The sequence below is a fragment of the Schistocerca nitens genome, chromosome 1, assembly GCF_023898315.1.
Source record: "Schistocerca nitens isolate TAMUIC-IGC-003100 chromosome 1, iqSchNite1.1, whole genome shotgun sequence".
Taxonomy (NCBI): Eukaryota; Metazoa; Arthropoda; class Insecta; order Orthoptera; family Acrididae; genus Schistocerca; species Schistocerca nitens.
In genome coordinates, this window is record NC_064614.1 from 1,145,509,314 (window position 1) to 1,145,535,793 (window position 26,480).

The following is a 26,480-nucleotide window of genomic DNA, read 5'->3' on the forward strand; positions in this document are numbered from 1 at the left end:
AAAAAGGTGTCCAAATGGGAATCTGTGTCAGTGCTCTTCACCAGCTTTTCTTCTGGAATTTGAAAGCTTTGCTGTATCGATATTCCTGTTATATTTGGCACCAAAATCTGTTTCATATTTTTCAAAATAATACACACAGCTCAAATTTAATGCTTTCCTGACAGGAAATTAAGTGATATGAAAAGGCGTTTTTTGTGTTAAACCTGTTTCCCATTTGACTTATAGATATATCAAATATTTTGATGCAGTTTGAGTTAAATAGTTCTCAGTTGCCAGAAATCGGCAAAAATGCGAAGTCTTTGTTTAAATAGCATATTATTTGCTTCAAGACCCTGGACAACCTTTGAGATTCCACAATACTGTAGCAAAGTAGCAGCAAAGCCTCCATTACTGGACGTCAGCTAGCTGTGCAGAGTCAGAAACTGTATGAACGCAGCGAATCCAGTGCACTATTGACACGTAATCCAAGTGTCGCATGTTCAGTAGCAGTCGTTTCTTAATGACGCTACTTGCACGAAATGAAATTTTGACAACAGCATGCCTTTTCATTCTTATGTCTTCTTGCAGGTAGAAGATAGGAATACTTGGGGCAGGAGAACTCATATGCCTCTTCCAGTCAATTCTTAAATCGTCTTTCTCGTTTTTTTTTATGCAGTGTCTTTTTTCCACTGTGTACAAACTCTAGGGATTGGTGGATGAGAGGATATGGAACAAAAAAATGACAAACGAACTTATGTCCTGAAACGCGCAGTTTCCATGCTAGAGACTGTTTACTCAACCATACTTTGTTACAGAGGTTGCAGTCTAATACGCACTTTACCATGCACCCACAGTTACAATAAGCATGATTTTCTCCTAGAGTGTGGTACTGTTCCTCATCCATCATGCTCTAGCGGCCTTTCCTGCCATAATAATTGGTATGCTGTGTCCAATTCACTTCTCTTGCCGACTCACCTTGTAGTGGATGTGATACAGGGTTGTACACAATGGTTTCATATTCGAGCTTGCCAACATGGTGTTTACTTATGGAAAGCCAAATGGCAACGAGAAGCGGGCAGCAAGCTTTTACCAGGAGACCCATCCCCGCCAACAACAACCACAGCATTCAGTGTTTGCAATAGTGTTTCACCGTTTGTCTGAGACAGGGTCGTTTCAGGAAGCAGGCTATTCTGAAGGACGTACCCGAAATATCGAGACACCACACTTGGAGGAAAATGTGATTAACACTGTGGGATGCGACTGCCATGTCAGTAACCAGGCAGTTGGCCTGCCAGTATAGGGTAAGCCAGACGGCTGTATGGCAAATTCTCCATGGCAATTGTTACTACCTTTATCACTTAAAACGTGCGCAAGACTTACTAGCAACACACTTTCCACATCCAGAGCTGTTTTGTCACTGGTTTCTTCACCAGACAGCCACGATTCAGGGATTTATGTCATCCATCCTATTCACAGATGAGACCACCTTTATGTCGAGTGGTATCTTCAACTCTCATAACAGTGATCTGTGACACAGTACGCAGACCCCCCACAGTATGATGACAGTGAATCATCAGCATTGGTGCAACTGGAATGTGAGGGCCAGGATAATTGGTGACCGTATTTTGGGACCAGTCTTCCTTCCACGTCACCTAACAGACCGGAACTATTGGCGTTTCTTGCAGGTGACTTTGCCTCCTCTGTTGGAAGAAGTACCATCATTGATGATTCGAAGGGTTATGTAGCTGCTTCATGATGGTGGTCCAGCTCATTTCGCCATTAACATCCGGACGCATCTGAATGATGTCTTCCTGGTTGATGGATCGGACGAGGGGGTCCAGTTGCATGGCCTATTGTTCACCAGATCTCAACCCATGCAATTTCCCCTCATGAGGGCATCCCAAAAGAATCGTGTATGCAGACCTCATCCAGATGTGGAGACACTGGAGCAGTGTATTCATGCTGCCTTTGATATTGTTTGGATACAGTCTGGCCGATATGAGTATGTGTGACAGAACATGCCACACACATGCATTGAGCCACATGGAAACCATTTTCAACATGTACTGTAACAGTGGCTACATGGTACAGTGCGTGTTATACTGCAGTCTCTGTAACAGTGTAAGACTGAATAAATGGTCTCTGGCATGGAAATCGTGCATTTCCAGACGGAAGTTTATTAGACCTTTGTTGTTCTGTATCGTCTCATCGATCAATCCCAACAGTTTGTATGCAATGGAAAAAATCACCTTCTACATATTTTTGACCTGATCAGTTTTTGCGACATTGGCAGGTGCCAGTCTCGCCATGCCCCCTGCCTGTAGCCCAAATTTTTACTCGCATCGTCTTACGAAACTGCCTATAGTCACTGTACGTGTCTTACTGCGTTTCTCGCCTCCCCCTCTTTCAATCCTTTTGCCATTCGTTAATGCAAAACGTCGTGAACAGTGAGCCACCTCTCACTATAGTGAATTTAAAATGAATGAAGCAGATTGTTTGTTGGAAACGCCCTTTAATTTATTAAATATCGAAGAGAAGCTAGAAATCAAGCGGTTAGGTGCACATCAACCAACTATAATACTGCACACACAAAAAATTGTTGAGTTTACTTCTGTATGTACTTTATTACTAGCTACAGTTTTTCGTGGATTAGGCCTACATCTGTAAATGTATAACCATCACACTTACTGTTTTTCTAGCGTCTTTAAGCATTGTAGTATAAATGATTATATAACAACTGGGAAAAATGCCACTGTAAAGTATATTGGCGTTTTTGTGTGGACCGCACCAACAAAAATTGAGCACCAAGCGCCACTGATGACAGCTGTTACAAGAAAAATAAACATATACTGGAAGAAAAATAAACATGTCCTGTATGTCACCTGGGCATACCACTTTATCTCATTTGTCAATTCTGAGAACTGATACAAGAGAAATAAACATTTCTGCTTGTCGTCAAGATGCGAAGTTCTTCACTTTCCTCTGCAACTGTTGACAACAAGGAAGCAGGCGTTTCCGGATCTATAAGAAACTTCGTTTCTTAGAAGTACCATATAGTGCTTTTGTACTATGTAGAGTTCGTATACATTGTCAAGTCCACTCCCTGATTTTCTTTCTTTGATTTCTTTCCGTTCTTTCCTATAATTTGTACATAGCGGATTAAATATTTTTTCATATCTTCTTTCGTCGCCGAAAGGTATCTTCCTTGATACACTTTCACGAGAGAATTGAAGTGATCTATAAATCTGAAAAGACTAAAATATGTTATTGTAGAGAAGAGGTAGGTAGATAGATAGTGCTATTATGCATTTCTGCAACAAATAAGTCAAGGTTCTGAAACGAACAGACGAGCAAAAAAAAAAAAAAAAAAAAAAAGCACTATGGAACTTAAAATCTGAGGTCATCAGTCCCCTAGACTTAGAACTACGTAAATCTAACTAACCTAAGGACATCACACATATCCATGCCCGAGGCAGGATTCGAACCTGCGACCGTAGCAGCAGCGTGGTTCCGGACTGAAGCGCCTAGAACCGCTCGGCTACATAGGCCGGCCAAGTGAGCAGTTGCAGTGCTATTTCTCTGCGTTAAACACTTTTGTCGAATGTTTCTGCAGCTAAAATTGATTAAGTACTACATGTGTAATGAAATTACTCACCCGAATGCTCTTCTACACATGACTCCTTTCAGATGTCTTTCCTGTAGTATTCATGCTATTTTTCGTCGCTGCATCACCATTTATCACGCCCGCAAAACACGAAATCTCAATTGGAACTGCCGTGTACCACCCTTACATGGTACAATATATTGCGTAATGTATTGATCAACCGTGATTATTTTCGTAGCTCGGCAGCTTCTTTCAGTATATTGCGGTAACCATCAATAGTGCTCTAAGACGTTCAATATTATTGGTATTGCGCAATAAATACTGAGTGTCTGTAGGACACTTTAGGAAAAGTTTTGCTTTGTTTAAGACAGTAATGTTGGCGAAAACGGGTAAAGAACATATGTATGCAATACATAACACAATGAGAGAAGTTACCCTAAATTTGAAATTACCGCTTCGTCTGTGTAAACTTTGCAGAGATGTTAGTGTCAATATACCTTACTGCTAAAAATGGCAGATTGCGAAAAGGAAGAAGCGCAGAATTTGGTGTGTTTCTGATTAATTCACGTTTCATGTTTATGGCAGAGGAGCAGAGAGGAAAAACATTACAATTTTATTATTCTTTTCAGCAACTGGAGTTCGAATGGGTTCTCCGAAAAGAAGTACATGCTGTTGTCAGTCAGCTACATGCAATCCTCGTCGTAAGTTCGGTTTTAATAAGTCACAAAATATTATTTGTTTACAACAGTCACACAATAGTGGTATCAGTAAAAGTCTTGATTAGGCTGTCTACCAGGCTGAGATCGACGAAATATGAATCGTCTTTGTTCTGTTGTGGCTGTCAAATCGTGCAACTATTGCAGGGGCATGAAGGATGAAGGAAAACTTTCTTTCAGGAGTGTGGTCGGAGATTTCCTGCCTGTAGCAATGATGCATCACACAGACAAGAAAAATTTATGCTGTCAGCACTGCCAGAGCAGCCAAAATGCGTCATCACATTGGCAGGGGATAGCATCACTCATGCGGTTAGTGTATGACCTAGATCATTAGAACAAAGAAAAAAATATATGTGTTACCATGTTTTGAAGAACTTTACGTAACTTTTAGCACCGTCCTATATGTGTTGTTTTCTCTGTGGTAATCACTGCTTCTGCATTGATGGAATATCTAATGTGTTCCCCAAAATATTCCCCAATGTGCCTCCTTGCCTCAGTTTTGAATTCAGGCACAGATCAAGTTGTGGCAGTATTGTAATGCTCTCATACATAACTTTAGCTGATACTTTTTGCTCATAATTTTCTGTTCACATTTCTTGTTACATTTGGTTTCTTTAATGTGTTTGTCTTGCAGTAATCTTTTACAATAGACTAATTTCTTATGTTGTCATGGAGTTAGCAACACAAAAGCCTCTGCTGAACTCATAGTTACTCCCAGTGAAATTAAATCTGTTGTGTTATTTGACTTATTTCATTTTACTACAGTTAGTAAATTGTCTGAGTATGAAAACTATAACTGTTTGAAGCTTATGTTTAATTTCCAGCAGTAGCTTCATTTATTTTGAATTCATGTAATATAAAGCAGATTACCCTTCCAAAGAAAGAGCTTTTATTTATTTATTTATTTATCCATCCATTTACAGTGATATAGGACTTATCATCACAATACAGTGAAAATAAACAGCACCAATATACATACACTCAGGATATATAAGTTTGTTTATGATGATAGGACAGGCGGTTGGCCATGGCATTTGCCTGAATGATTCCTGAAAAACTAAATCAGGATGGCTGAAAAGAGCATATTCCATCCTCTAGTTAGTGTAGTAACAGCTGCATTGCCTCCTTCGGTTGGTTCCACTGTACACTGTTCTGTTGATCATACACAGTTTGCCCAATGGTGTTTTCAGGAACACAAATCTGCAAGTGTCTTTGTCCCTCCTTCATTTTGTCTGGAAAACTGAGTCATTATCCCATACCCCCACCCCTCTCCCACCGATCAATGAGATGATGTGCTCAGGACAATGATGAGACATTACTATCATGCGCTATAGATCGTTGCACATTTGCTTATAAAAGCATTATGTTGTCATTATGTATTTTGTAATGTGACATGGTATTGTAGTTGTCCTGTTTCATTATCATCATGTACTGAGGCCTCTAAGTAATCTTTATTTGAGTAATATGCATTTATTTTAATAAGCCTTTTGATTTACGTAAACAATTTATTGTGCAGTTTTATTCCCTGAAGAAGATTCTGCTTCAAATTTTTTTGTTAGTTCTCCCCTTGGTAAATGCAAGGCCAAACTTGCTTTTATTCCACAATTATATGTATTCTTATTTGTGAAATACTTAGTAATCTTTTCCCTGATAGGCACAATAGATCGATAGATGTACTTAATTGGTTCAGTAAGGATATCCAGTTTTTATACAGTTCTTTGCAGCGAGCCTGACTACTGCTTCTTGTTATTATAATGCCCCGTTTCCGAAGTTTAAAAACTGTGTCCATGTTGTTGTTGTTGTCGTCTTCGTCTTCTGTTGAGAGACTGGTTTGATGCAGGTCTCCATGCTGCTCTATCCTGTGCAAGCTTCTTCATCTCCAAGTACATACTGCAACATTCATCCTTCTGAATCTGTTTAGTGTATTCATCTCTTGGTCTCCCTCTATGATTTTTATCCTCCATGTTGCTCTCCAATACTAAACTGGTGATCCCTTGATGCCTCAGAACATGTCCTACCAACCGAACCCTTCTTCTAGTCAAGTTGTGGCAAAAAATATCTCCCCCCCCCCCCCCCCCCCCAATTCTATTCAGTACCTCCGCATTACTTATGTGATCTGCCCATCTAATTTTCAGCATTCTTCTGTAGCACCACATTTCGAAACCTTCTATTCTCTTCTTGTCTAAACTATTTATCGTCCATGTTTCACATCCATACATGGCTACACTCCATACAAATACTATCAGAAACGACTTTCTGATGCTTAAATCTATACTCTGTGTTAACAAATTTCTCTTCTTCAGAAATGCTTTCCTTGCTATTGCAGTCTACATTTTGTATCCTCTCTACTTTGACCATCAGCAGTTATTTTGCTCCTCGAACAGCAAAACTTATCTACTACTATAAGTATCTCATTTCCCAATCTAATCCCCTCAGCATCACCCGATTCAATTCGACTCCATTCCACCATCCTCGTTTTGCTATTGTGGATGTTCATCTTATATCCTCCTTTCAAGACAATGTCCATCCTGTTCAACTGCTCTTCCAGGTCCTTTGCTGTCTCTGACAGAATTACATTGTCATCGGCAAATCTCAAAGTTTTTATTTCTTCTCCATGGATTTTAATACCTACTCCGAATTTTTCTATTGTTTCCTTTACTGCTTGCTCAATATACAGATTGAATAACATTGGGATAGGCTACAGCCCTGTCTCACTCCCTTCCCAACCACTGCTCTGTACAAATTGTAAATAGCATTTCCCTCTCTGTATTTGACCCCTGCTACCTTCAGAATTTGAGAGTATTCCAGTCAATATTGTCAAAAGCTTTCTCTAAGTCTACAGATGCTAGAAATGTAGCTTTGCCTTTCCTTCATCTATCTTCTAAGATACGCCGAAGGGTCAGTATTGCCTCAGGTGTTCCAACATTTCTATGGAATCCAAACTGATCTTTCCCAAGGTCAGCTTCTACCAGTTTTTCCAAGCGTCTGTAAAGAATTTGTGTTAGTATTTTGCAGCCATGACTTATTAAACTGATAGTTTGGTAATTTTCACATCTGTCAACACCTGCTTTCTTAGGGATTGGAGCCCCCCTGCGGGTTCGGGGGTTAGAATAGGCCCGCGGTATTCCTGCCTGTCGCAAGAGGCGACTAAAAGGAGTCTCAAATGTTTTGGCCTTATGTGATGGTCCCCTCTTGGGTTTGACCTCCATCTTTCTAAATTATTCCGAAGAGTGAGCCAATTGGGGAAGGACGCCTTACATGGTGCACTGTATCCGTCGTGCATTGAGACCTTTAGCCGGCTTTTTCGTCGTTGCAATGGTGTCCCGCTCGTTTTCCATCTCTTGGGCGAGGATACGTCCCTGGGTGCGATTACCACGCTGCACTCTGCAGTGTTGCTTTTAACTGCGACGACAACCTTGGACATTTTTGCACCTAAGATCCAGCACGGTAGCCAGTCCGTTGTGGTGGGGCCGCCATGTACCCTGTTGGTTGTAGCCCCCTGACAACACAGGGATCGCTCTACTGATGCCTGCGCCGTTAACTCCCCACGTATGCCAAGGAGTAGATGCCCATCTCCCTGGGGCATCAGGACTCCCGGCAATGGCCATCCTGCCAGGTGGCTATTGCTGTGGCTGAGTGGCGCCCGTGGGGAGGGCCCTTGGTTGGAGTAGGTGGCATCAGGGCGGATGACCCGCAATGAAGCGTGGTACATCATCTCTCGCTGGCGGCCAGCCGCCAGTAGTCTCTAAGCGTTCTCGGGCTCACTTTAACGCTCAGAAGTACGATCCGAAAACGTTCCCCTCCCTGGCCTCACCGTGGGAGGAACGTAAGTCTCAGGATGGCAGTAGCAGTTATTCGCCCCGATTCTTAGTTTGTAAGAGAGCTGATGGGGAGTATTTTCTCTCCACAAAGCCTCAGTTCTTCGTCGAGCATTTAGAGGACAAGTTTGGGGAGGTGGAGGGCTTGTCCAAAATGCGCTCTGGATCAGTCCTGATACAAACGGCATCCTCTGCCCAGTCACGACGGTTACTTGCTTGTGACAAGTTGGGGGATGTTGCTGTTACGATCACACCGCATAAGAGTTTAAATATTGTCCAGGGAGTTATTTACCATAAGGACCTTCTTTTGCAGTTTGATGACGAGCTGCGTGCCAACTTAGAGCGCAGAGGTGTACATTTCGTCCGGCGTGTTCATCGGGGTCCGAAGGAAAATCAGATAGCTACCGGTGCCTTCATCTTGGCCTTCGAAGGTGATACATTACCAGAGAAGGTTAAGGTGATGGTCTACCGATGTGACGTCAAACCCTATATCCCTCCCCCCGATGCGGTGCTTTAAGTGCTGGAAGTTCGGTCACATGTCTTCTCGCTGTACTTCTAGCCTCACATGTCGAGATTGTGGACGCCCATCTCATCTCGATACTCCATGTGCTCCGCCTCCCGTCTGTGTCAACTGTGGAGAGCCTCATTCCCCTTGCTCGCCGGACTGCAGTATCTTACAGAAAGAACGCAAAATCATGGAATATAAGACCCTGGACCGACTGACCTACACTGAGGCTAAGCGGAAATTTGAACGGCTACATCCCGTGCGCATGATGTCATCTTATGCCTCCACTGTCACTCCTGCTCCAGCTCCTTCAGCTGCAAGACATACAGTCAGCTCTCAGAGTCAGAGGACCTCACCTGCCCCCTTGACGATGGGGGCCCCTTCTCTCGCTGTTGCTCCCACACCATCTACCTCGGGAGCAGCACCCACTAAACCACTGGGGACACCAGTCCCCACTTCTAAGCTGGAGAAGCGTATGTCTTCTTCGGCTTCTCTCGCTCGGAAGGGATCCCTTGGGTCTCTCGCTTCCCAGTTTCCTAGCAGTGGCACAGCAGACACCAACCAGTGGCTGAAGAAGCCACAGGTCGCTGGTCGACGGGCTTCGCGATCCTCTTCGGTCCCAGAGACTGACTCCAATAAGCCCTCTCAACAACGGCAACCAAAGGAACAGCGAGAGAAAAAGACTTTGAAGACCCGTAAGACAAAGACACCTGCGGTGGCACCTACTCCACTGCTCCCTAAAAGCTCTGCGTCTGAGGTTGAGGTGGAGATCCTTGCGTCCGCTGCGTACCTTGATCTCGCCGGTCCCTCAGACGCAATGGATAGCACTTGCACAGGTGCTCCATCGGAGGCAGCAGGTGACCCAGCGGCGTAACCTGCCTTCCCAGTCCCGTCACACCTTTCTCCGCCATGGACAATACCATCCTCCAGTGGAACTGCAGCGGTTTCTTCCACCATCTAGCTGAGCTCCGACAACTTATCAGCCTTCACCCTTTCTTCTGCATTGCTCTTCAGGAAACTTGGTTTCCAGCAATGCGAACCCCCGCCCTCCGTGGCTATCGGGGTTATTATAAGAACCGAGCAGCTTATGAAAGGGTGTCTGGTGGCGTCTGCCTCTATGTCCTTCACGCTCTGCACAGCGAGTCTGTCCCTCTCCAAACACCTTTAGAGGCTGTCGCTGTTTGGGTGTGGACGCCACAGGCTGTTACCGTCTGCAGTCTTTACCTTCCAACGGATGGTGCTGTCGGGCAGTATGTCCTGGCTGCTCTGATAGCCCAATTGCCGCCACCTTTCTTGCTACTGGGCGACTTCAATGCCCATAACCCTCTGTGGGGTGGGTCAGTGGCGACAGGTCGAGGTGCCACCATTGAGCATTTATTAGCACAGCTCGATCTTTCGCTTTTAAATGATGGTTCCTCCACACACTTTAGCGTGGCGCATGGCACGTACTCCGCCATTGACCTTTCCATCTGCAGCCCTAGCCTCTTACCGTCTGTCCAATGGCGAGTGCATGACGACCTGTGTGGTAGTGACCACTTTCCGATCTTTCTGTCACTGCCACAGCGTCAGTCTTCTCTGCGCCCTTGCAGGTGGGCTATGAATAAGGCTGACTGGGACTTGTTTTCCTCCACTGTCGCTATCGAGCGTCTCTCTAGTGATGACATTGATGCGGTGGTTCAATCGGTCACCACGGGCATCGTTATTGCCGCTGACTCTGCCATTCCTCGTTATTCTGGGTCCCCTCGGTGGCGTACTGTGCCTTGGTGGTCGCCTGAGATCGCTGCAGCGATTGAAGATCGCCGGCGGGCACTCCAGCGTCAGAAGCGACATCCCTGCGTTGAACACCTCATCACCTTCAAACGGCTGCGTGCGCGGGCCCGCTGCCTTATCCGCCAAAGCAAGCAGGAGTGCTGGGAGCGGTATGTGTCCACCATTGGCCTCCATGTCACTCCATCGCAGGTCTGGCCCAAGATTCATCGTGTCTACAGCTATCGGACCCCTGTCAGCGTCCCTGCGCTCTCACTGAATGGAGCAGTTTGTACTGACTCTGGCGTCATTGCAAATTGCTTGGCAGAGCATTTTGCTATGAGTTCCGCTTCTGCGAATTACCCCCTGGCTTTCCGCTCCATTAAAGAGCGGATGGAACGTCGGAGCCTTTCGTTTCGCACCCACCATCCAGAATCTTACAATGTTCCATTCAGTGAGTGGGAATTTCGCAGTGCCCTAGCCGCTTGCCCTGATACCGCTCCTGGGCCAGATGGCATCCACTGTCAGCTGCTGAAACACCTTTCAGTGGACTGCCAGTGACGGCTCCTCGACCTTTACAACCGCATTTGGGTCGAGGGTGAGTTTCCGTCGCAATGGCGGGAAAGTATTGTTATCCCCATTCTGAAACCTGGGAAGAACCCTTTGGAGGTGGACAGCTACTGTCCCATTAGCCTCACGAACGTTCTTTGCAAGTTGCTTGAACGGATGGTGAGCCGGCGGTTGACCTGGGTTCTGGAGTCACGGGGCCTTCTGGCTCCATCTCAGGGTGGGTTCCGTAAAGGCCACTCCGCCGCCGACAATCTGGTGAGCCTGGAGTCGGCCATCCATAAAGCCTTTGCCCGCCGTCAGCACCTGGTCGCTGTCTTTTTCGAGATGCAGAAGGCGTACGATACGACATGGCGCCATCACATCCTTTCTACGCTTCATGGATGGGGTCTTTGGGACCCTCTGCCGATCTTTATCCGCAATTTTCTGTCGTATTGTACCTTCCGCGTGCAAGTCGCAGTCCAGGAGAACGGTGTGCCCCAGGGATCTGTTTTAAGTGTCTGCCTGTTTTTAATAGCCATTAACGGGCTCGCTGCGGCCGTCAGAAATTCTGTCTCCGCTTCCCTGTATGCTGACGACTTCTGCCTTTACTACAGCTCTACTGGCGTTGCAGCTGCTGAACGTCAGCTACAGGGCGCTATCCGCAAGGCGCAGTCTTGGGCTGTAGCGCATGGCTTTCAGTTTTCGGCTGCCAAGACCCATGTTATGCATTTCTGCCGGCGCCGAACAGTCCATCCTGAGCCGCAGCTTTATCTTGCCGACGAACTCCTTGCTGTGGTGGAGACCCACAGGTTTTTGGGGGTCGTTTTTGATGCTCGGTCGACTTGGCTGCCTCATATTCGGCAGCTTAAACAGGCGTGTTGGAGGCATCTAAATGCTCTGAGATGCTTGAGCCACACCAACTGGGGCGCCGACCCATCTACCCTGTTACGGCTCTACCAGGCATTAATCCAGTCCCGTCTGGATTATGGGAGCCTGGCTTATGGCTCAGCATCCCCATCTGCATTACGGGTGTTGGACCCAATTCTCCACAGCGGGATACGCCTTGCCACTGGTGCCTTCCGTACCAGCCCTGTGGACAGCATCCTAGTGGAGGCGGGTGTCCCTCCACTGCGGTTCCGACGCCAACAATTACTGGCTGCTTATGCTGCCTATGTTTTTAGCTTGCCCGGGCATCCAAATTACCGTGTCCTGTTCCCGCAGTCAGTCGTCCATCTGCCAGAACGTCAGCCCCGGTCGGGTTGTCCGATCGCTGTACGCGTCAAGAAACTTCTCTCCGGGCTTGGGTTTTTCCCTATTCCACCTCCTTTCTGGGCACCTCTGCGTACACCCCCGTGGTGTGTTCCTCGCCCTTGCCTTCGGCTTGACTTGGCACAGGGCTCAAAGGACTCAGTCCCTCCAGAGGCCTCCCGCCGTCACTTTTATTCCATCCTGGCCACGTATCAGGGCTCTGGTATTGTTTACACTGATGGCTCGATGGTTGCTGGTCGAGTCGGTTATGCGCTCACTCTAGGGGACCATTCCGAACAATGTTCCTTGCCGGCTGGCTGTAGCGTTTACACTGCTGTGCTCGTCGCCATCTTTCGAGCCCTAGAGTATATCCGCTCCTGCTCAGGTGAGTCCTTCGTTATCTGTAGCGATTCCCTGAGCAGTTTACGAGCGCTCGACCAGTGTTTTCCTCGTTCCCGTCTGGTGGTGGGTATCCATGAGTCCCTGCAAACTCTTGCGCGTTGCGGCCGCTCTGCGGTCTTCGTGTGGACCCCAGGCCATGTTGGGAGCCCCGGCAATGAGAATGTTGACCGGCTGGCGAAAGAGGCGACTAGTACACCATCTCTGGACATTGGCCTCCCGGAGACAGATTTGCGAGCATTCCTACGCCGCAAAATTCTGGACCTTTGGGACACTGAATGGTGCGCCCTGCCTTCACGCAACAAACTTCGGGCCATCAAGGGGGCTACCGGTGTGTGGCGCTCCTCCTTGCGGGTCTCTAACAAGGAGTCTGTTGTCCTCTGCCGGCTGCGCATTGGGCACACATGGATGACGCACGGCCACCTATTGCGACGTGAGGACCCACCTATATGTCGCTGCGGCTCCGTTTTGACAGCGTTCCACATTTTATTGGACTGTCCACTTTTAGCTGTGCTCAGGCAGTCGTTCGCACTGCCTGACACGCTCCCTGCCCTTTTAACAGATGACTCGGCTATGGCTGACTTAGTTTTACGTTTTATTCGGGCAGGGGGTTTTTATCATTTAATATGAGTGTTTATGTTTTATTTTATTGTTTTGTGTTGATTCTGGCCTTCGCCTACGGTTTTCAACTGCGTTTTTAATGTGTTCTCGGTGGTTGGCTTTTCCTTTTTTTTGTTCCTGTGGTCGGCCTACCACCGTCACACTCTGTGTGATTTTATTTCATTTTGTCTGATCTCTGTCGGAGTCTTTCTTGTCCCGTGTCGTCTGACGTCTTCCCTGTTGTTCGTTTTTATTCTCTTTGGGCGGCTTTTAATTTTTTTTTTTTTTTTTTTTTTTTTTTTTTTTTTTTTTTTTTGTTGGAAAAAGGGACCGATGACCGTCGTAGTCTGGTCCCTTTAATCCCCCAAACCAACCAACCAACCTTCAACCTTTGGGATTGGAAATATTATATTCTTCTTGAAGTCTGAGGGTATTTTGCCTGTCTCATACATCTTGCTCACCAGATGGTAGTTTTGTCATGGCTGGTCTCCCAAGGTCATGCGTAGTTCTAATGGAATGTTATCTGTTCCCACGGCCTTGTTTCGACTTAGGTCTTTCAGTGCTCTGTCAAACTCTTCATGCAGTATCATATCTCCCATTTCATCTTCATCTACATCCTCTTCCATTTCCGTAATATTGTCCTCAAGAACATCGCCCTTGTATAGACCCTCTATATACTTGTTCCACCTTTCTGCTTTCCCTTCTTTGCTTAGAAATGGTTTCCATCTGTTGTTGTTGTTGTTGTTGTTGTGGTCTTCAGTCCTGAGACTGGTTTGATGCAGCTCTCCATGCTACTCTATCCTGTGCAAGCTTCTTCATCTCCCAGTACCTACTGCAACCTACATCCTTCTGAATCTGCTTAGTGTATTCATCTCTTGGTCTCCCCCTACGATTTTTACCCTCCCCGCTGTCCTCCAATACTAAATTGGTGATCCCTTGATGCCTCAGAACATATTCTACCAACCGATCCCTTCTTCTGGTCAAGTTGTGCCACAAACTCCTCTTCTCCCCAATCCTATTCAGTACCTCCTCATTAGTAATGTGATCTACCCATCTAATCTTCAGCATTCTTCTGTAGCACCACATTTCGAAAGCTTCTATTCTCTTCTTGTCCAAACTATTTACCGTCCATGTTTCACTTCCATACATGGCTACACTCCATACAAATACTTTCAGAAATGACTTCCTGACACTTAAATCTATACTCGATGTTAACAAATTTCTCTTCTTCAGAAACGCTTTCCTTGCCATTGCCGGTCTACATTTTATATCCTCTCTACTTCGACCATCATCAGTTATTTTGCTCTCCAAATAGCAAAACTCCTTTACTACTTTAAGTGTCTCATTTCCTAATCTAATACCCTCAACATCACCCGACTTAATTCGACTACATTCCATTATCCTCGTTTTGCTTTTGTTGATGTTCATCTTACATCCTCCCTTCAAGACACCATCCATTCCGTTCAACTGCTCTTCCAAGTCCTTTGCTGTCTCTGACAGAATTACAATGTCATCAGCAAACCTCAAAGTTTTTATTTCTTCTCCATGGATTTTAATACCTACTCCGAATTTTTCTTTTGTTTCCTTTACTGCTTGCTCAGTATACAGATTGAATAACATCGGGGAGAGGCTACAACCCTGTCTTACTCCCTTCCCAACCACTGCTTCCCTTTCATGTCCCTCGACTCTTATAACTGCCATCTGGTTTCTGTACAAATTGTAAATAGCCTTTCGCTCCCTGTATTTTACCCCTGCCACCATTAGAATTTGAAAGTGAGTATTCCAGTTAACATTGTCAAAAGCTTTTTCTAAGTCTACAAATGCTAGAAACATAGGTTTGCCTTTCCTTAATCTTTCTTCTAAGATAAGTCGTAAGGTCAGTATTGCCTCACGTGTTCCAGTATTTCTACGGAATCCAAACTGATCTTCCCCGAGGTCGGCTTCTACTAGTTTTTCCATTCGTCTGTAAAGAATTCGCATTAGTATTTTGCAGCCGTGGCTTATTAAACTGATAGTTCGGTAATTTTCACATCTGTCAACACCTGCTTTCTTTGGGATTGGAATTATTATATTCTTCTTGAAGTCTGAGGGTATTTCACCTGTTTCAAACATCTTGCTCACCAGATGGTAGAGTTTTGTCAGGACTGGCTCTCCCAAGGCTGCCAGTAGTTCCAATGGAATGTTGTCTACTCCGGGGGCCTTGTTTCGATTCAGGTCTTTCAGTGCTCTGTCAAACTCTTCACACAGTATCGTATCTCCCATTTCATCTTCATCTACATCCTCTTCCATTTCCATAATATTGTCCTCAAGTACATCGCCCTTGTATAGACCCTCTATATACTCCTTCCACCTTTCTGCTTTCCCTTCTTTGCTTAGAACTGGGTTTCCATCTGAGCGCTTGATGTTCATACAAGTGGTTCTCTTATCTCCAAAGGTCTCTTTAATTTTCCTGTAGGCAGTATCTATCTTACCCCTAGTAAGATAAGCATCTACATCCTTACGTTTGTCCTCTAGCCATCCCTGCTTAGCCATTTTGCACTTCCTGTCGATCTCATTTTTGAGACGTTTGTATTCCTTTTTGCCTGCTTCATTTACTGCATTTTAATATTTTCTCCTTTCATCAATTAAATTCAATATTTCTTCTGTTGCCCAAGGATATCTACTAGCCCTTGTCTTCTTACCTACTTGATCATCTGCTGCCGTCACTATTTCATCTCTCAAGGCTACCCATTCTTCTTCTATTGTATTTCTTTCCCCCATTGTTGTCAATTGTTCCCTAATGCTAGAATAAGATTTTCACTCTGCAGCAGAGTGTGTGCTGATATGAAACTTCCTGGCAGATTAAAACTGTATGCTGGACCAAGACTGCTCTACCACTTGCCCACGAAAGGCAAAGGTCCCGAGTTAGAGATTCGGTTCGGCACAGTTTTAATCTGCCAGGAAGTTCCCTAATGCTCTCTCTGAAACTCTCTACAGCCTCTGGTTTGTTCACTTTATCCAGATCCCATCTCCTTGAATCCCCACTTTTTTGCAGTTTCTTCAGTTTTAATCTACAGTTCATAACCACAAGTCTTGAGCCAAGTGTTAGCTATGATTAAGTTATGCTCTGTACAAAATTCTACCAGGCAGCTTCCTCTTTCATTCCATATCCCCATTCCATATTCACCTACTACTTTTCCTTCTCTTCCTTTTCCTACTATAGAATTCCCATCATCCATGACTATTAAATTTTTGTCTCCCTTCACTACTATCTGAATAATTTCTTTTATCTCATCATACATTTCATCAATCTCTTCGTCACCTGCGGAGCTAGTTAGTGTGTAAACTTGTAGTTCTGTGGTAGGCATGGGCTTCGTGTCTATCTTGGCTAAAATAATGCTTTCACGATGCTGTTCGTAGTAGCTTAGCCACACTCCTATTTCTTTATTCATTATTAAACCTACTCCTGCATTACCCCTATTTGATTTTGTGGTTATAATTATTCACCGGACCGGAAGTCTTGTTCCTCCTGCCACCGAACTTCACTAATTCCCATTATATCGAACTGTAACCTATCCATTTCTCTTTTTAAATTTTCTGACCTACCTGTCCAATTAAGGGATCTGACACTCCGTGCTCCAGTACGTAGAACACCAGGTTTCTATCTCCTGATAACAACATACTCCTGAGTAGTCTCCGTCTGGCTTACCTTAGGAGGAAAAAGGACAGGTATACACTCGCGCGCTGTTGTTAAGGCTTCACCGTGATGTACTGATACAGAATGTAAGAACAGGTTTACCTTTATCAGCCACTAATTTTTTATTTCCATTACTCATTTTCAAGGTTTAAACTTCCATCATCAGGTGGATTAATATGGCATGTATGTGTTGTTACGGTTTTTGGAAACCTGTGGCAATGCCTAGTAGAGAAAACACAAAAAGCTGTTTGGTAAATGACCCAGAGTTTTGTGCAGGTCTTTCATTGAAAAGATAAATGAAAAATGAATATGAAAGTAAAAATACAAGTACGCCCATGGTTACAAGTTCCTTTTCCTGTCATGTTACAGCACATATACCAAGACACTTTTTTAATATTGAAGGCAGCAAAGATGGCATCTTAAGTCTAATAAGCACGAAGAACATACGGCAGTACTGACTACTTTGAAGCAAGCCCCAAATATTGTAGAGATTATGGTTGCATATAGAAACAGGAATATAAGTGTATGTATCTCCTGTGGGCACAGATTCTTTCCTTTCAAATGTACATAACTTAATAATTCATGCACATTTAAGTAATCAGGATGACATGCCAGAAACAATAAGTATAATAATTATGTAGCCAACAGGGCTATATATAACAATTTAATTATTACACTGAAGAGCCAAAGGAACTGGTATAGGCATGTGCATTCAAATAAAGAGATATGTAAACACGCAGAGTACGGCTCTGCATTCAGCAATGCCTGTGTAAGACAACAAGTGTCTGGCGCAGTTGCTAGGTCGGTTACTGCTGCTACAATGGCAGTTACCAATATTTAAGTGAGTTTGAATGTGGTGTTATAATGGGCACTCTAGCAGTGGGACACAGCATCTCCGAGGTAGCGATGAAGTGGGAATTTTCCTGTATGACCATTCCATGAGTGTACCACGAATGTCGGGAATCTGGTAAAACATCAAATCTCTGATATCGCTGCGGCCAGAAAGATCCTGCAAGAACAGAACCAATGACAACTGAAGAGAATCGTTCAACATGACAGGAGTTCAACCTTTACACAAATTGCTGCAGATTTCAATGCTGGGCCATCAGCAAGTGTCAGCTTGCGAATCATTCAATGAAACATCGATATGGGCTTTCGGAGTTGAAGGCCCACTCATGTACCCTTGGTGACTGTATGACACATAGCTTTATCCCTCGTCTGGGCCCGTCAACACCGACATTGGACTATTGATGACTGAAAACATGATATCTACTCTGGCGAGTCTTGTTTCAAATTATATCGAGCAGATCAACATTTAGGGGTATGGAGACAACCTCATGAATCCATGGACCCTGCATATCAGCAGGGGACTGTTCAAGCTGGTGGAGGCTCTGTAATGGTGTGGGGCATGTGCAGTTGGAGTGATTTGGGATCCCTATATGTCTAGATATGACTCTTACAGGTGATACATATGTAAGCATCCTGCCTGATCACCTACATCCATTTGAAAATTCTTGAGCATATCTGGGGTGCCATGCAACATGCTGTTCAGAATAGATCTCCACTCCCTCATACTCTTATGAATTTATGGACAGCCCTGCAGAATTCATGGTGTCAGTTCCATCCAGCACTACTTCAGACATTAGTTGAGCCAATGCCACGTCATGTTGCAGTACTTTTGCTTGCTCACGGGGGCCCTACACGATATTAAGCAGGTGTACCAGTTTATTTGGCTCTTCAGCGTATGTTTCTTTGATTTTGAATGTGTGTTTGTGTATGCACACACACACCAATTTAGTAACATGAGCTCTTGCTAAAAACAAAGATGATACCGTAGTAAATATTATTTTTGCCATTTAGAATGAAAGCAGATTGTTTTCTTTGCTGTTTGGACTGTGGCTGTTTCTATGTAGGTCAGACAGGTGGATTATTTGAGATCAGATTCAAGGAACACATGGCAGCATTAAGAAACAAAAAATACATGTCAGCAGTAGCTGCCCGTGTGCATGAAACTAAACACCATGTTATTAATTGCAAATATCTGCATTCTTCATATCCAACATAAAGCCAGAAAAATTAGATAGCATTGAAACACTCCAAACATACAAACGCCAAAGTAAACAGCCTGGGTCCATCCTAAATGACTCCAACGTGGCTCTTGTCCCATGGTGGTTGTGTACACAACTATTAGTGCAGTTTTATTAACCTTCTGTGGTTTGTACCACATTGTGGTATACATACTCACTGGGTGCAGTAAAGGTGCTCAGTTCCTTAAATAGCTCTTTGTAATGAGCCCGGTTGCTACTTCAAGTTTTTCTTATGGTCTTTTTCTGCAGTTTCAAAGTCATATCTATGTTTTGTGCCTTTGATCCCCAAAGAGTATCCTATAGCTAATAATTGAGTGTATGTAGGCATAATATGTCATCACAAGACACTGGCTATTATAGACTGATGCTAACACCATAACAGCATAGCATGCTGATGGCGCTCTTTTTGCCAATGTCATTGTTTGTTCACTCCACATTAGCTGACAATAAATGTTCATCCCTAAAAACTGTGTGTTTGCAACAAAATTTACATATTTATCGTGTATGCAAATGTGACGAAGTTGTTTCTCCTCCATATGCTAAAGTGTATACTATTTTGTTTCCTTTATGGTCAGCATTAATTTATTACATACTGCCCAATTGCAAACATCTTTGAGTTTATTTCCCCCCTAGTACGAACTCAGGTATTTAATCAGTGACTTGATGCTGTTATCATTAGCAAATAGATTTTTTTCCTCCATTTCATACACGGTCTGCAATTTAATTGATATATATTGAGAATAGAATTGGACTCAATACATTACCATGAGGAACATCTACAATTATAAGTGTCATTCAAAAAGAAACGAGCCAGAGTCTGGAATGCGAAAATTGGTGACAGGAGAGTAATATCATGGCGTGTGTAACGGTCATCTGACTATACAGAGCTAGCAGCAGCACGCATCAATCGTTCAACACTGCCAGTCGCATTGCAAACAGTGACATGAAGGCATCAGAGGAAGAGCAAAGAATGTTGTTCGTTTCCTGACAGCAGAAGGAGTAGGAGGAACAGACCTTCATTGGTGAATGTCACAAGTATATGGCTAACACTGCAAGTCCCTTGCCAGGGTCAAGGCATGGCACAAGTGCTTCAGGGAAGGACGGGTGTCGTTAGCTGATGATGCATGGTCTGGAGCACCACACTGCATTACTGATGACATTATTCAGCTGGTGACTGCACTCATTACCCAGGACCACCAACTGACAGTGAAAGCCATAGCCGCCATGGTCGGATTTAGCGTCGGAAGTGTTCACACCATCATGAAGGGATGAGTGCATATGCGCAAAGTGTGTGCCCAATGGGTGCCCCGCAGTCTTCAACCACACCAGGAAGCATGTCGAATGGCCCAATGTCTTGCTAATCTGCAGCGCTATGCTCGGGAAGGGTATGCGTTCCTGGCACAAGTGGTGGCTGGAGAAGTCATGGTGTCATCACTTCGAACCAGAATCAATGACAAAGTCTCCAGTGGAAGTATCCATGGTCACCACCACCAAAAAAATCCAAGACCATCTACACGAGTGCAGGAAACGTTATGCTGACATTCTTCTTTGACTAATATGGCCCCCTTCTGATTCAGTTTCTGCAGCACGGGAGAGCAGAAATGCTCAGCATTACTCGCAAACCTTGACCACCCTTCGCCAAGTGATCAAATCAAAACGACCAGGCAATTTCACTTGTTGGGTCATTCTGCTCCATGACAATGCGAAGTCTCATATGGCCAACATAGTCATAGTACTCCTGCAGAAATTCAAATGGGAGGTTCTCGGTCCATATACTCAGGACCCCTCTCCCTGTAATTATGCCATTTTTGGTCCCCTTAAAAAGGCTCTGAGGGGCAAACGATTCACCTCGGATGATGACGTCCAGCTGTACATGCAGAACTGGTTAACATTGCAGCCCCGGGAATTTTATGAGACAACCATTCACCGCCTTTTGTCACAGTAGGACAAGTGTCTCAACAGCCAGGGTCAATACCTCTAACATACAGGTATTGGTTTCTGTGATTATGCCTCTGGCTCATTTCTTTTTGAACACCCCTTATGTATGTTTGTGGTCTGATAGTTGTTTGATAAAACAGAAACATCCAATTCCACCTGTCTGCTTTGACCTATGACGTCATCAATATGGTGGAAATGGTCATTCACATTGTCTCCAATATGGTGCCCATAATGTCACTACTATACATGGCGACAAACGTGAAAATGCATATAAATAAGACAATAACATCTCCCTTCAAAAATATAATCAAACTAACGGGACAACTGCGGGAAATGGGGATTTTTAGGGTGGGGACAAGCTAAATATAAAAATAAAAAACATACTACAATCACAAAAAACACAAAATGACAACAACAAAAAAATTACTACATTCTGCCACACCAACAAAATACACAAGTGTTAGACACTTCCCTTGACGTATATAGCTCAACCACAACTGCCGATACCACAAAAACTAAAACTACAAAAATTGGAATCAGGCACTTCCCTTGACCTATATAGGTCAGCCACAGCTAATCTATCAAAAACCAACACCTACAGGTACAATAATTAGAATCTGACATTTCCCTTGACCTATATAGGTCAGCCACAGCTGACGATACCAAAACACCAACACCTACAACTATGAAAAATAAAACCAGAAATCAAACCTCCCTACAGAAATTAAAAAATGAACAATACACCATAAATACACAAAACATCACAAGTCGAGCCCAATAGAATGAAAAAAACTAAACCCAATCCCTCATGTCACCCCCCCCCCCAATACAAAAAATTGTCAACAAATAAAAACCACAAAAAAACTCAATCACGCCTTACAAATAAGCAACAACTGGAACAAAAAAAGGTTCTCTACAACATAATTGTAGAACAATCCCCATCCACAACCCACCCATCTAAATCCACAACAATTACCTACAAGCCGCCCCTCCCCCCACCCGCACATACCAAACCCCCTCAGCTAATCGCCCTCAGCCTGTACATCCTACCCACAGGCCCCAGAAAAACAAGAAAAATACAATAATCCCCAGGGATGCTCTTCTGCCAGCAATACTCATCCAAATGAGATTGCAGGTTAGAAAAGCGCCTCTTCCCCCTCCCTATGACTGATTTAACTGGCCCCCAAAACCGCTCTATTGTATTACTACACGCCCCAGTTTCATAATTTTTAAACTCTAAACTGTGGTTCACAGCTAAATGATCAAAACCTGTCTTCCCCAAAGCCATGTAAGATGAAAAAGCATCTGAAACTACAGTACTCCCTTCTTCAATATACTCTTCAATTAACCACACCAATTCCCTTAGTAAGGCCCTCCAAAACTCTGAAAACACAATCAGCATATCCACCCTCCCACACCCACAAACCAATTGAAGACTTGTCCCTCCCATATTTCCTCTTCCCAAACTGCAACTTGTCTATCTCAACCACAAATCCCATCCCACCCAACTTACCCCTATACTTCACATACTCAGAGAACATACTTCCCTACAAAAAGAAAACCATTCTAACACCATTCTCTCTCTCACTCCAGTCTCATGCACACAAAAACTAATCAAGGACCTATAACAGATATAGTATGCCTTCAAAACAATCTCTCTCATGGCCAGCCTAGATTTGTCAAACCAGGTACTGCATCTAATAGAACGGCAAACATTATCCCGCCAACACCGCCACGGACCCATCCCTGGTCTGAGACGCTGAAACTGTGACCAACCTCATATTCTTGGGGCAGATACTGCACTTCACAATATTAGCAATTAGTCCAAATACCTGGAGGAATTTAATCAGGGACAACATGTCCTCCCCCATCTCCAACCCCAACACAATACTATTGTACTTGGTTGTCATATCCATACCTAACAAGAAAAGTCACACAATAAATTAAATGTCTCACCACACCACAAACAGCAAACCAATAACACCTAAAGGAAACATGAACACACAAACCAAAAGAAAGAAAAAAAATGATTAATTGATAACTCACTGAAAAAAATTCCAGTCCTTACGTCATGAACACTGCTAACAACTTCACTCTTCCAACACGTAAGCTCAAATAAACCCAATACAGTGCGCGTGCCCACAAGGGGGCGCGCGTGCGTGCCCACCCACACACACACACACACACACACACACACACACACACACACACACACACACACACACACACAGGGCACTGACAAACACAACAAGATGATATCTTGACATCTCCAAACACAACCAGCTCATAAACTAAACTTGGCACTGTAGTGATGTCACACACCACAACACCCTTACGTCGCGGGTCAAAGAAGACGGGTGGAATCGGACACATTCATTGACCCGATGTGCGAACTATCTCTACACTTTGCATCCTATTTTCCAAGTACGACTGAAACACTTCATTTGCTGTTCCTTTTACACCTAGTGCTTCTAGCTTGTTGTGGAATATTTTATGGTTTGCAGTGTCGAAAGCCTGGGACAAGTGTAAGAAAATGCCTGTAACTCAAGTCATCTGTATCAGGAGCTTCAAGTACAACTTTTGTGAACACTGTAATGGCCAATATGGTATTTCTCCCATTCAAAAACCAAACTGTGCTTCATTAAAAAGGTTGTATATACTCATGCAAAGTATTAGTTCATCTCTCTCTCTCTCTCTCTCTCTCTCTCTCTCTCTCTCTACCATTAATGATTCAATTATTGTTCAGTATGAAGTCAGTAGTGAAACTAGCCTGTAGTTTTCCATGTGTTCTGGATTATCTTTCGCTAGTAAGGGCACCACTCAGGCATGCTTTAGGTAATCTAGCAAAATATCTGAACTGAAGGATTCATTTATTATGCTTGTTAAAGGGTCTAATATACTATGTATGCATGCCTTGAGAATGAAGACCGAAACCTCACCTATGCCTGCTGACTTCTTATTTTTTAGTTCTATTATCTTCCTAAGTTCAGGCTCTGTTGTGGGAAACATCATTATGCTTGCTGTGTTAAGTCATTGTGGGTGTTACATGTGTTGTAGGTAGATTTTACTGCAGCTTCTCCACAGTGCCAACGAAACAGTCACCTACAAAATTTACTACTTCCAGAGGAGTTTCTATGAGTCTATCCCCATCTTTGATTTGTTTGATGATATACTTGTTTGTGTTTTCCAGTTTCTTGTTTTATAACATTCCACATTCATCATCATCATCAGTTAACTGCTATGTTAGCAGGTCCTTCGCCTCTCCATTTTCTGCCGTCCGTTGCTTCCTTCTTAAGGCTGCTGTATGTTGTACCGTCCATCATGTCATCCAGTATCTGGAATCCCTTTCTTCCTCACTTCCTTTCCCCTTCTACATAACCTTCTAAAACTGTTTTTATCAGTCCATCATTCTTTCTTAATATATGCCTAATCCAATTTCTTTTTCTTCTCTTTATTACATTTAGTAACTGTCTTTTCTCACCCACTCTTCCCAGTACCTCTTCATTTTTTTACTCTGTCCATCCAACTTATTCTTTCCATCCTCTGCCATGTCCAGATCTCAAAAGCCTCCAGCCTTTCACCGTCTTTCTTCCTCATAGTCCATGTTTCAGTGCCATATAAAACAACACTCCATACAAGAAATTTTATGAGTCTCTTCCTGAGTTCTCTGTCCAGACTGCTGCAGAAAATCATCCTTTTCTTATAAAACGCCTCTTTTGCCATTGCTATCCTTGTTTTAAGTTTTAATTTCTGTTGTGCACTTCCAGGGAGGCTGTGAGGGACACACGTGTATTCAGGGGATTCTTTGATGACACTGATCATTATTTAATCTGCAGTGAAATTGGGATTGTGAGGCCAAAAGTGCAGGAAGTCAGGTCCATATGTAGGAGGATAAGAGTGGAGAAACTTCAGGATAAGGGAATCAGGCACAAGTACATAACAGCGATCTCAGAAAGGTACCAGTTAGTTGAATGTAGTCAATTACAGTCATTGGAAAAGGAATGGACAAGGTATAGGGACACAGTACTAGAAGTGGCTAAAGAATGTCTTGGAACAGTAGTGTGTAAAAGTAGGATGAAGCAAACAGCTTGGTGGAATGACACAGTCAAGGCAGCCTGTAAAAGGAAAAAGAAAGCGTATCAAAAATGGCTACATACTAGAACTCAGGTAGACAGAGAAAGTTATGTTAAAAACAAAGCCAAACAGATAATTGCAGCATCCAAGAAGAAATCTTGGGAAGACTTTGGAAACAGGTTGGAGACTATGGGCCAAGCTGCTGGAAAACCATTCTGGAGTGTAATTAGCAGTCTTCGAAAGGGAGGTAAGAAGGAAATGACAAGTATTTTGGACAGGTCAGGAAAACTGCTGGTGAGTCCTGTGGATGCCTTGGGCAGATGGAGGGAATATTTTGAAGAGTTGCTCAATGTAGGTGAAAATACGATCAGTAATGTTTCAGATTTCGAGGTAGAATGGGATAGGAATGATGATGGAAATAGGATCACATTTGAGGAAGTGGAGAAAATGGTCAATAGATTGCAGTGCAATAAAGCAGCTGGGGTGGATGAAATTAAGTCGGAACTCATCAAATACAGTGGAATGTCAGGTCTTAAATGGCTACACAGGATAATTGAAATGGCCTGGGAGTCGAGACAGGTTCCATCAGACTGGACAAAAGCAGTAATCACACCAATCTTTAAACATGGAAACAGAAAAGATTGTAACAACTACAGAGGTATCTCTTTAATCAGCATTGTGGGTAAAATCTTCTCAGGTATTGTTGAAAGGAAAGTGCGATTATTAGTTGAGGACCAATTGGATGAAAATCAGTGTGGGTTTAGGCCTCTTAGAGGTTGTCAGGACCAGATCTTTAGCTTACGGCAAATAATGGAGAAGTGTTATGAGTGGAACAGGGAATTGTATCTATGCTTTATAGCTCTAGAAAAGGCATATGACCGGGTTCCTAGGAGGAAGTTATTGTCTGTTCTACGAGATTATGGAATAGGAGGCAAACTGTTGCAAGCAATTAAAGGTCTTTACATGGGTAGTCAGGCAGCAGTTAGAGTTGACGGTAAATTTAGTTCATGGTTCAGAGTAGTTTCAGGGGTAAGACAAGGCTGCAACCTGTCTCCACTGTTGTTCATATTATTTATGGATCTTATGTTGAAAACAATAGACTGGCTGGGTGAGATTAAGATATGTGAACACAAAATAAGCAGTCTTGCATATGCGGATGACTTAGTTGTGATGGCAGATTCGATTGAAAGTTTGCAAAGTAATATTTCAGAGCTAGATCAGAAATGTAAGGACTATGGTATGAAGATTAGCATCTCCAAAATGAAAGTAATGTCAGTGGGAAAGAAATATAAACGGATTGAGTGCCAAATAGGAGGAACAAAGTTAGAACAGGTGGACGGTTTCAAGTACTTAGGATGCATATTCTCACAGGATGGCAACATAGTGAAAGAACTGGAAGCGAGGTGTAGCAAAGCTAATGCAGTGAGCACTCAGCTACGATCTACTCTCTTCTGCAAGAAGGAAGTCAGTACCAAGACTAAGTTATCTGTGCACCATTCAATCTTTCGACCAACTTTGTTGTATGGGAGCGAAAGCTGGGT

General features: G+C 43.7%; 1 protein-coding gene across 1 annotated transcript in view; it reads left to right on the top strand.

The window, feature by feature from the left end:
- The first annotated feature begins 4,080 nt into the window (after positions 1-4,080).
- LOC126199716 (protein rogdi) overlaps positions 4,081-26,480 on the top strand; it is a 78,101-nt gene continuing 55,701 nt past the window's right edge. Inside the window, exons 1-3 of the mRNA XM_049936647.1 lie at positions 4,081-4,129; positions 4,213-4,284; positions 4,480-4,608. Of these exons, the coding sequence (XP_049792604.1) occupies positions 4,094-4,129; positions 4,213-4,284; positions 4,480-4,608 (237 nt within the window). The 5' untranslated portion in view covers positions 4,081-4,093. The remainder of the gene's footprint in view (positions 4,130-4,212; positions 4,285-4,479; positions 4,609-26,480) is intronic.